The sequence below is a fragment of the Nilaparvata lugens genome, chromosome 13 (assembly GCF_014356525.2).
Source record: "Nilaparvata lugens isolate BPH chromosome 13, ASM1435652v1, whole genome shotgun sequence".
NCBI lineage: Eukaryota > Metazoa > Arthropoda > Insecta > Hemiptera > Delphacidae > Nilaparvata > Nilaparvata lugens.
The window spans coordinates 17049600-17062201 of NC_052516.1; the positions used below are offsets into that span (position 1 = coordinate 17049600).

The window sequence follows — 12602 nt, forward strand, 5'->3', positions numbered from 1 at the left end:
ATTGGAGCAGAAGTAAACAGTTGGACGTGCTAGCGGACATCATATCATGCGATTTCAACCCTAAATTAGACGGTGCATGTACCACTTTCGTCACTGCCCTACAGTTTAAAAATTCTCAATTGAGCGAGCCCATTAATGAATCGGCGTTAGCAAGCATTATTTTAAAGAAGCTACCGTATCAAGTTAGAATGGCACTCGCCACACAACCCATTACTGATTGCAAGCAGCTAATTAATCATTTATATGGCATACAGTCTGCAATGGCAATATCAACCCACCGCTCAGACCAGAGATACGCATCAAATCAGCATAATTCAAAATTTAATCCGCATAACAGCCAAAATTATGAACCGGTATCATATGATCGCTACCGATCTGCTCCCCAATTTGAACGCCGCTATGAGCACAGGCAAAATGGTAATTGGAATAATGAAAAATTTCAAAATCGTACAACCAACCACTATGCCCAGCAGAGCAATCGTAGGAATCACTATGATGGCCGTGATCGATTAAACTCACATAATAATAATACACAAAACAGTTACAACAGAAATTATAAACCACCACCTCAACAAGTAAGTACAAACTATACACTAGCACATGCAATAGGTTTGAATCAACAAAAAACCCGGAACCCAACACCCAACGACCCGCCACCAGACATACAGAAAACTACAGCTAATAAACCATGACTATATGATACCCCCGATACAGCAAGCACAAACTCAAGTGAAACAAACCAAGAAAAACAAGACATCTCAACATCATACACCACATTCAGAAATGATCTACCGGAGACTTTGTTAGAAGAAACGGAAAAAGAAAGCAGGCTACCGGATATACAAATGCAAGCGTATATCGATATAGAAATATATGGAATGAAGGTTCAAGCATTAGTAGATAGTGGTTCACAGTGTAGCCTCATACAAACAGACTTATTCCAACGTCTGAAAGAAAAAACAAAATTAGCTACTCTACCGTTAACCAACGTATATGTATCAGGTATCAGTCCAGGACGGCGAATACATATAACTACTCAATGTTTACTGGAAATAAATCTTCAACAACAACGATTCGCATATACATTTCTTGTATTACCTGTTTCCGGTCCGCACATAATAATAGGTACAGATTTTCTACAACACTTCCAGGCCTGTTTAAATTTCCAAACCTCGAAATTTCATGCATTTACCGAAACCGAAGCATACGAAGTCATAGTACCCCTTGATCTGAAGAAACGTACTGAAGGAATCGCTGAGGTACATTTCGCTCACTACATGGAAGGCGTGCCGAGGGAGTGGGGTATCCACGGAATGGAAAATGCTATGGAGTGTATGGAGGTATTAAGCCTAACAACGAAGGACCGAGCACCGTCAAGAGCCGACTTTCTATCCAGAGAAATAGACGCTACATATTGTCAAGATACCAATCTAAGATGTTTTGCCGTAAAAAGTGGAGAAAGCATACCGTATCCTCCCAATATCCAACCACGAATTCATACCGCCATGTTAACACCTGAAAGAATCCGTATCGCCCAATATGAAGACCCAAGACTGTCCCGGATCCGTGAACTGATGGAAGAAGGAGCTGCCGAACCGCCCGACTACCTGCGACAGTATACCCGCTACAAAGGATTTATGTTCCACCGACCGGCTAAAAATACTTACGACTGGCGCCTAATTATCCCCGCTAATATGGAAACAGACTTGATAAAAGAAGCTCACGAACGCATTGGACATTTTGGAACTACGAAGACCCTCCACCTACTAAAAGAAAGCTGTTATTTTAAAAGCATGCATAAAAAAGTGGCCAAAATAGTGAAAGCTGCGATATATGCCAGAAAGCCAAATACCCGCGATACCATATCAGAGGTGAAATGAATCTCATTCTCCCCAGCGCACCATTGGAATTGATATCAGCGGATATATATGGTCCATTGCCCATGGCGCAATACGGAAAAAAATACATATTCGTTCTTACATGTGTTTTTCAAAATATACCATGCTATTCCCATAGGCAAATTGACCGGAGAAGTTTTGGCCCGATGCATAACGGAAAGATGGACAAGTGAAGTAGGAAAGCCCAAACGAGTACTATCAGACAACGCAACCTATTTTTGTAGCAAGCAGTGGAAAGAAATACTTCACCTGGCTAATATTAAATGGTCGAGGACATCTCTTTACAGCCCCAGCGCTAACCCAGTGGAGCGACGTATGGCAGAAATCTCTCGTTTTATGCGGACGTACTGTAATGAAAAACATCAACAATGGGTTAGGTATATACCATTTTTAGAAGAATGCTATAATAATAGCCTAAATGAAAGCACCGGTCGTACGCCTTATGAGATCATATTCGGTAAAAGGAATAATACATTTATCGAAAAATTAATTGATTTTCCAAGATCAGAAGGGAGTAAGTTAACAAACCCCAATATCCATCATCTGGTAAGGTTAAAGCTAGAGCAGAAGGCAGATAGCAGAAAGAGATTCCACGACCGAGCCTATAAAATATTTTCATATAACATTGGAGATGAAGTTTTAGTAAAGAGCCACAGGTTATCAAATGCTTTAGAAAAAGTAACTCGCAAATTCTTTTTAATTTATTCAGGGCCATTCACTATAGTAGCCATATCGCAGCATAACACAGTTCAGTTACAAGAGAGTGAGAACACGCACATTGTTTGGTGGGAAAATGTAGCCAATATTAAGCCATATCACAGAATTTGAAATAAATATGATAAGAAGTCAAAGGAAAACAACACTATCAAGCCAATTACTAACCTTCCTTAATAAATTTAAAATTGGTATAGGACCTCGTGGCAACAATCCAATGTTTTAACTCCTTCCAGCCGTTAGAAGCCTGTAATAAAGAAAAGAACAATTTTAAATATGTAATTAAATTATATACATCAGATAAAAAAGGACACAAGCGGGGATAATAAAATTAAAATTTGTTAATTACCTTTTTAAGAGAAAAAATCGAGCAGTTAGGTTAGTTATGAAAGTCGATAGCAAATTCTGATGTAACATGAAACACTATGAATTGTAGAACAGCGAACAGCTGACCAAAGCCGCCCAAATCAAACGAATGTAATATCTGTTGAACATATGTTTATAAAAAGAATTACTGTACCCAAAGAGTTATTTATTATTGTTATTTATTATATTTATTAATGTCGATATTTATTTATATGTTTTTATATTTATTACTTTTAATTATGCCACGTTTGTTACCTGAAAAGATTTAAAGTGAATACCAATACCAAAACCAAAGAGCCATTAGCAAAAGAAAGTATTGTACCTGATGTATAGAAAATTATTATATTAAGACCTAAGAAATACTATAAGATATAAGCCCAGAAGTTTATGAATCGAAATTATTGTCTAAAAGGAATCATTTATGAGAATTATGAAATGTGTGTAGTTAAGTTGGCAGCCCTGCAAGCGGCGAATTCAAAAATTACTGTGTTGTAAATGGTGTCAGGAGGAGTGCGTTTAGAAGTTTATATTTATGATATTTTTATGTGTGTTGAGGAGGAGAATTTGTTATTGTTTTTGATAAAGGTATAAAGGAGATGCAGCAAATATGACTGCGAAATGTGATAGAAGTAGGAGAGTATAATTTATAAATAAAGTATAGTGTATATCAATGTATTTGAAGGATGGGTTTTCATTAAAAACATTGTGATTCTCAAATATTTTGAATTCAAACCCAGGGGCGTGTGTAAAGGTATCAAATCTGGGTAGATGAAAAGCCCTAATAGAAATAGTAATAGGTCTAAAAATAAAGTAATTGGCTAATATCGCCAAGCAGATAATAATCAAGATAAGATAGCATCAGCTTGTTCTGGCTAAATGGTACAAGAACTTAAAAAGGATTTGAAGAAAGTTTACTACTCATAAATATATTATTTATAAAATATTTGAAGATTGAGGTTAGATAGATGTATTCACAGATCGGTGACCTAGAGATCGATCAAACCGAAGAACGTAGAATCTGACCAAAACCCCTTGGCAGAGCTTTATTGCATTCAGACGGTGTGCAATGTGAGAAAACACCCGTCCACGTGGCTAATTATTAGTTAGCATGGAATTAATATTAATATATATAATATTAACTAGCATGCAAAGAGCATAAATAAAAAACCAAATAAAAATAATTTAATGTATTCAGGAAATAAGAGTTACCAGGCGCATGAATACCTAATAAAATTTGCATGCACAATAGTAAAACGGCAGTTAATAGGCGGCAACTGTAGGCCGATTCAAAAATATTTATATATATTTATATAATTGTAGTAGATTTTGTGTAAAAATTTGTGTAATCTATATTATCAATATGGCTCGAATGCAAAGAAATTATTAATCATATAATCTAAGCAATATTTTGGCATTTTTTGTAAGATCTATTTGAATTTAATGGCGGAAGATTGGGATATTTAAATTTTATGCTAATTTGAAAGCCGGAAAGAGAATCTGTAAAACTTGAAGAGGGAGAACCAGCACTCGCCAGCAGACTCGCCAGCCAGATGCCACCATAAGAGGACCCCAAATATTTTAGAGCGAAGTACCTTACTAATGATTTTGTAAAAGTTAAAGTTAAAGTAAATTATTAAATTTCTTAAAAGACTTCGTGATGCTATTGTGAAGCAGAAGTCATTTTTCATTTTAATTAAATTTATAAACCCCTGGAGGAGACGATTCCGGCTACCATATTCCCGGACCGCATGGAGTTGGATCGACATCGGCGGCTTACAAGAAGATTTTCGACACGTGAGTGATTTAAATTTGAATTTAGTGATGGGCGCCCTAGTGCTTCGAAATAATCTGATGATCAAAGCTAGCTCGCCGAAAGGGTTATTATAAATTAAGAAATTAATAAGATTAATACTTGCGCAAGTAAAAATTAGTATTAAAGGTATCTAATTGAAAGAAAAATATATAGATCAGTATTTTAGAAATTTCTATTTAATCAAAGAAGTACGAAATCTAGGCTATTAAAACATATGCATCAATATTCAATTTTTTTGCAATACAATTTGCGATAATTTATCATAGTTCTAATTCACTAGATGAATGGCTCTACCTATTCCGTCAGGTGCCGAATCTTGCACCCTGAGATAAAAATATATATTCGATACAAATAAATCTACTAAATACTAGAGATTTTAATATAGATATATTTGGATTATTAGTGGCTAATTTATCAAGCTGATCTTAGAGCACATATTTATGATTGAATTATCCAAGCCGACAAGTATTAGCAAGTACATGTCACAGCTACATGCCAAAGATTGCATATGATTTCAAGATAAAGGCACATGGTAATGATTCGTGCCATAAATCTAGAATATAAAGTTAGCCTGTGATATTTTTATTGATTTCAAATATTGTTCTATTTTTATATTATATTTTTTATCGCTCTATATATATTTTTTGCCTCGACTGATCTTTGCATTATTTGTACAATATATGTGTAAAATTTTCATGGTGTGCAATTTATTTTATATTCCTCATCTCTCTAGTATAAGTATCATTTATATATATATATTTATTATTATTGAATTACAAGAGTTATTGGAGAAGCCCATATCTGGGCCTATCAAGATTTTTTAAGACTGAATACTATTAGAAAAAACACGCCCTAATTATATTAAATCTCATGCTTTACCGACTGATGCCAAGCAGGAGGCTAATCGTTATTTTATATAAAGAATAACGTGACAACATTCATACATTCAAAAATTTAAACATTGAAACATTGAAACATTTAAATATTAAGAGAAATGCCAAACAGTAGGAAAAGACCTAATAAGATGTTCATTATGAGATATTATTGTAGTGTACAAGAAATATATGTTTCATGTACTCAATTTTGCCTGCAATATCCTAATTCTGTTCAAGATGAAAAACTGTAATTTCAATTTTAGAACTATGAAGAGAATAGTAGAAAATTCTTTTCATGTGTCAATGATTCATTCCAACTACATGATTGGACTAATATTTTCTCATTTAGTTTTACTGCTTTCTTGCAAAATAATGTGAGTTGTTTAATTATCTGTGTATTTATTTGTTCAATTATTAAGAGTAGCTCAATTTTTAGAAAAGTACCACAAGGAATTTTGAGTTGCAGTGAACTGTTAACTTATCACTGTTACAATGTTTATGAATCACAAGTATTTATATATTCATTTCAACAGTCTTCGCTGACGAATATATGGCATACCCTACCTCCTTTGCATTGTTCTAAGATAATGGAAGGATTACGGGAGAATGAATAAGGATTTCGATATTATTAATTCGCCTCAGGACAAAAAAGGATCTCAAGTTCAATTTCATTTGGTAAGAATATAAATATTGTGTGGATGCGACAGGCAAAGGGTACAAAACTGCACTTCACACAAAAACAATATAAATAGTTCTGTGAACAGTAGACCTCGCGCAGTTATAAACCACAGCCTCCTCTGTGCATCAGAGTAAATTCTGTCCTGCCCTGTAGTGTCGGCGAAATATCGGTGTGGAAACGACTGATGGCTGTTGTGGTTGATTTATCAAAAATGCTAAAATCAACAGCTAATATATCCTTTCAAGACATACTGGCAACATGTCAGCCCGAGTTGAAAGCAGAGAAAGGTCGAGAGAAAATACTATGTTACTTTCAGTTATGACATGCGTCATTGCTTGCAACTGAAAGTCCACACAACAGCCGATTTTTTACTAAGTTAAATTGAGATATTAATTGCATGCAATATTGATAATCCACACGTAGCTGATTTATGATGAATAATTCTATAGTCTGATTGTTATGGTAATATTGGCGTTCGAATGAGACTTCTTTTTCTTTTGTATTATTATCAAGAAGCAAAATTTCAAAGAAAACCTTACATATACGTCGACGCTCCTTGTTCCAAAGTACTTTTATACCAAATTTCATCCAAATCGGACAAAAACTGCGACTTTAACTGCGGTACAAACAAACAAACAGACAAACAGACAAAAGCCGATCAAGTCGAAACTAAGACCTCAGCTTCGCTTAGGTCAATTAATTGGATAGGTACAAATTGAATGCCTCTCAATGCAAAATCCATCATCATTAAATCTACAAATAGTATATAATTTTCAATAACAATATCATTCAAATCAAATTTAATCAAGAGTATTCAAGATAATTTTAAACGGACACTAGAAGAAATTGACTAAAATTTGGCATAAGTTACTTACATTCATTAGTTCCTCCCTGATGTAAAACACCGGACGAGGCTGCTGATCACGACCAGTTGACTCAATTTCTCAAAATTTTCCAAAAAAACTCACACAATAAAAACAAAAACAACACAAACTCAACAGGTTTACACGAGCGGGAGCTGGGAAAACGCACGGAAAACTGTTTGCGAAATCAAGTTTCCGAAAAAGTGGAGTTTTTCACGAAACGTAGCACATAACTGACGGCCCAATAATTCAACATGGTGAAATATTCAATGCAAATATTCTTAAAAGATCTTCAGAAATAATATTTTGATCAGATTTGAAGAAACGTGTTTGCAATACTAGAATGAACTTATTATAGCCTAACAGTTCACGAGACTATAGTGTTATTCATTATTTGAAAAATTATCATAAGATGACACTGTATCGAATGACTATATTAAACGATATATATTATGACGATATTATGGACTGTATTAAATGATTTGAGAAGCTTTTTACTCAAATTAGTTCCACGATATTAAATGACATTTTAACTGATATTCAACTCAAAATCACCCAAAATCATACTGTCTAAAACAAAACTTTCCAAGATTCAATTTTCACTGTAACCTCGATGTATTTCACGATTTTATGGTAATAAAGAGTCGTATGAGAACATAAAGAATGATACGATGTTATAGATCATGTTTTTTGACACTAGTTTCTATGTTCAACTGTTGAATATCTGTGTTGGAAAATAGTTTGGTTTGTAGTTTTTCTTTTGCACTGAAACTGTAGTTTTTACGAGCCTAGGTGAACGGAAAATCGCAGTAATGCAACTTTATCACCGGGAAAGTCTGTGCGAACATTTTCACTACGACTGTCTCTGTTCAGAACAAACAAACCCCGAACAAAGCCGAACAATGCCGAACAAAGCCGAACGGGCTTCGTCCGTCGCGCTAGACGGCTGACTAGACTCTAGGATAATTCCAAGAACTACCGCCAAAGAAGCTTTGGGCAAAGCGCCAACAGGTTGTCACAAACTGGGAAATTTCAGGAGAACTATTCCCCTGTTTCAGAGTGAAATTTCCCTCGAATCAACCCCCGAGGTGTCATCTAGTGAATTTTCTCTCAATATATTTTTCACAATATAACTTTTTCACAATCCCTCAAGCTACTTGATCCCTCAATCAACATTAATTGATCCCTTGAGATTCTTCCACCCTTAAGCTACAACATTCTGAGATTTTACAATAAGATTCAGTTTGGGTGAACACATACCTACAAACTAATCAAAAATTTGAGAATAAACTAGTAGTTCTGTGAACAGTAGACCTCGCGCTCAGTAAGTTACATTGACCTGTTGTTATGTTTTCTCAAAAATCAATAAATAATTTATCAATTACGTGACGTGTCGTCCCGGAATGTGAGTGTGAGCGATGTTATCAGGTCATGCTGCAACTGTCTACAACGTTGATGGGAAGATACATTTTCAAGATATTCGATGTTTTTGAACGGATAGTATTATAGTCCACTAAATAGCTGATTTATGATGAATAATTCTATAGTCTGATTTATACTCTATTGGCGTATGAAGGAGGCTCCTTTTCCTTTTATATTATCCTTGAAATGGAAAATTTCCAAAAACCTTGTATATACGTCGACGCGCAATTTAAAAAGGAACATACCTGTCAAATTTCATGAAAATATATTACCGCGTTTCGCCGCAAATGCGCAACATATAAACATTTAAACATTAAGAGAAATGCCAAACCGTCGACTTGAATCTTAGACCTCACTTCGCAATGAGTTGCTATCTACTGTCAATGTACCGTAGATAAAGTACATCCCAGTGAGCCCTTGACCATTGTGCGAAAGGGCAGTTAGTTTTAACGATTTTAAAGTTCTAGAGATTGTCCCGCTCCCGCGTGGTCATGACGTTTCCCGCATACGATTTGCACCAGTGTACGAAAGGCTCAAAATACTGCGGTATGCATGTGTGTATCTAGTGGGGTCCACGTTATAATAGAAAGAGATAGGGGATCAGCGTTGCCGATTCTCTGCCTTGTATAGAGAGTAGCTGATACCGGTAGGCTATATCTGATGTAATATTAACTGTTCATTCTTGTTGAAAATAATCAATCATACTCTATCCGTCATTATATTTTACAATTATTCAATAATAATAATTTTCATATTTGAGATTCAATATTTTTTTATTAAATTTCTGCATTTTTTAAAATGATCTGTACTACAGGTATAGTTCATTACTGTCCAAGCTTCACGTCATGAACAGAAATCTCATAATATTCCCATAGGGTCCACTATTGGATTCCTATAGAATTTCTATTAATTTGGTTCGATGAAAAAATATTCTTCAGAAATTCACACGAAGAAAATCAAGTTTTATTTAAATTTTTACGGTTCAATTACCCAACGAATTTGAGTAGTTCAATTATGTAACACACAATCTGACAAATTAATGATGATTCATAGTATATTCAATAACAATAAAACGTATATTATGAATCTCTGGTTGATAGGGTTATTATTGAACTACTTCAGGTCTCTCAACGTGAACTTCTTTCTCAACGTCAACTCCTTTCTCAACAGGAACTTCTTTTCCAACAGCAATTTCCCTTGAAGTAAACCAATTCAACTATTTCTGAAAGAGAGAAAATTTCGTAAACATTGATATATGTTTTATCAAATACAGAGTGACACAGAATAAAGGGGAACTTTCAAAACGCCATAAAACATTAGTGGGAAGGGCAAAAATGATTTTATTCAAACCAATGTGAAGTTCAAGACTTACCATTTGAGAATTATTAATAACATCTATCAATTTCTTTTTCAAGATGGCTCCCTCCTGAACGAGTACACTCTTGAAATATGTGTTGTCGATTCCTCATTGATCGCTGCAACATCTGCTTTTCCTGGTCCCATGATCTGTCCACCTACGATTTTCTGTTTGTGGAGCTATCTCAAATCAATCGTTTTCACAACTCGACCAATAACTGTGGTTGAATCATAACAGACAATTCAAAATGAAATTAACAATATCCCAGCTGAAATGTTGCAGCAATCGTTCAGCAATCTCAACACAGATTTCAAGAGTGTATTCGTGCAGGAGGAAGCCATCTTGAAGAAGTAATTATTGTCAAAAAGTGATAGATGTTAATAATAATTCTCGAATGGTAAGTCTTGAGCTTTACATTAGTTTGAATAAAATCGCTTTGCCCTTCCCACTAATGTTTTATGGCGTTTTTAAAAGTTCCCGTTATTTTGTGTCACCCTAAACTTGTTTGATTTAGATTAATATATGTTTTATCGAATATAAACATTTTTTGTAGTTGTATTAATATATTTTACATCAAATATAAACATAATTTGTATTTTTCTTTGTGTAAATAAATTTCAATTTATCTGTATTCAACGATGTATTTTTAAATATAAATGTGCAAAAACTAATCTTACTGCATTTTGGAAAGAATTCAATAAAATTTGAAATGAATTCCAAGCAAGTTACTCACCTTCAATAGTGTAACTGTCATTGAGATGCTCTTTGATCAGGCCTGGAATTTTCGAACATAATTCATCCTTGGTAACGCTTCTCTTGCCAGGAAACATATTTCTCACTGACTGTACATTCGCACTGAAAATATTAAAATTAATTTCATCACTATCAATTCTATAACACGGAATGAATCTTTATCACATTGTAAATATGTTACGGTTATTATTTGTTCAATTTTAGGTTAGATTTAATAGAATACAGTTCACTCCAATGAATATATATTTATAATACAGTGAATCTACAATATTATATTATGGTGAGACTCTCTTTCAACTTGTAGGCTCAACTCACACTTACGCGACTCAGGTCGAGAAGAGACTCGACTCTAGTCGAGAGCATTTTTTTTTCAAATAGTGACACTCAGACCAGTCGATTCTAGTCTCCGCGACTGTCACCATGAGTCGCCTAAGTGTGAGTTGAGACTATGCATAACAGTATAGGCCCACCTACTTTATGCAAGTATTCATGGTTGGAAATGTCAGGTAGAATTTAAATCTTAATGATGCTGGAATTATTAATCTAATCTATTGAGATTCTAAACTAGCCTATACCCCTTCAATTTAGAACCACTCCATGAATGAATAAATAATATGTATTCATTCATATATGGCCTACAATCAAAACTTGCTTCTTTTATTAACTACTATAAAAAGTGTTAGTTTGTGCCTGTTCAACTTCTAAATAACTTCTAATATACAGAATGTCACACGAAAGTTGTAACAGCTGAAGACGTACATGGAATTTGCATCAAAGAATGTCCAAAAAAAACTTTCATATAACGATCTTCGTTATAGAGATACATCGATATTTTGAAGAACGACGATAAACAGAGAACTATTAATCGAAATCTAATTCTCAAAGTAGCCTATATGATTGGTGGAAGAAATTTCCAATAAGGTTCATATAATGTGTTTGTCTGTTTGAAGTTTTTGAACATACTATGGGGATTCGAACTGTTTGAAATTTTGCTTTGAACTCAATGAATATGGTACCTATACTTTGTTCAACTTCTAGCGCTCATAAAAATTCAAAAACGTCAAAGAAAGAAAAAATTTGAACGAATATTATTGGAAATGTCTTTCTCTTTTCATTCATATCCTTAGAATTAGATTCTGAATGATAGTTTTCTAGTAATTGAAGTTTTTTTTAAATATTGATATATTTCGAAAACTAAGGTCGTTGTTTTGATGTAAGCATCCTCAAAATAAAGCCATTCTGAGGTGAAATTCCTACCGTGGTTCAAAAATCCAATAATTGATGATTTATGTAGAAATAATAGATTAGCCATGGAAAGAAAGAATTCCGTTTTCTATGAGACTGAATTTGTGAAACTGCGCCGAGACATGAAAATAATATCCGTAAGGAATACGGTACAAGAAATATATGAATGGATTTCAAAGCTCCATCATTAAAACTGATCCAAAACTCTTATGGACCGGTGTGAAGTGTGGAAAAACGTGAAGTGTCTTAAGGCTGTTCAGTACACTTTTTTTATTTAAATTGGATAATCTTTTTCAATATAATTGTTAAGATCATTATAAGAGTGAGAAAAAGTGGCAACTGAAATTTTTAAGTGGTCTAATAAGCGAGTTATGGATTGTTGAAAGTGCTAACTCTGTTTTCTTTCCAGATCATAAACGGTTTCGACTATATTAACAGAACTTCTCTTAAAAATTGAAAAAATGTAACTTTCCAAAGTAAAACATTTTAACTTTGTTGAAGTTCCGACACTGTGTTACTAGTAAATATTTGAAAAAACACTTACTTTTGTTTGGAGTCTTGAGGAATGCATTTCACTCCTGAAGAGGAGCTTAATCAGCTTGACACCAGGGGCGCTT

The 12602-nt window shown here is 34.2% G+C and overlaps 1 protein-coding gene across 2 annotated transcripts in view; it reads right to left on the minus strand.

The window, feature by feature from the left end:
- Positions 1-9571: 9571 nt before the first annotated feature.
- The window catches only part of LOC111045548, a 13674-nt gene continuing 10643 nt past the window's right edge, over positions 9572-12602 (minus strand). For both annotated transcript variants that reach the window (XM_039439940.1, XM_039439939.1), the window contains exons 6-7: positions 10721-10842; positions 9572-9852 (exon numbers count right to left, since the gene is read on the minus strand). In XM_039439940.1, the coding sequence (XP_039295874.1) occupies positions 9794-9852; positions 10721-10842 (181 nt within the window). In that variant the 3' untranslated portion in view covers positions 9572-9793. The remainder of the gene's footprint in view (positions 9853-10720; positions 10843-12602) is intronic.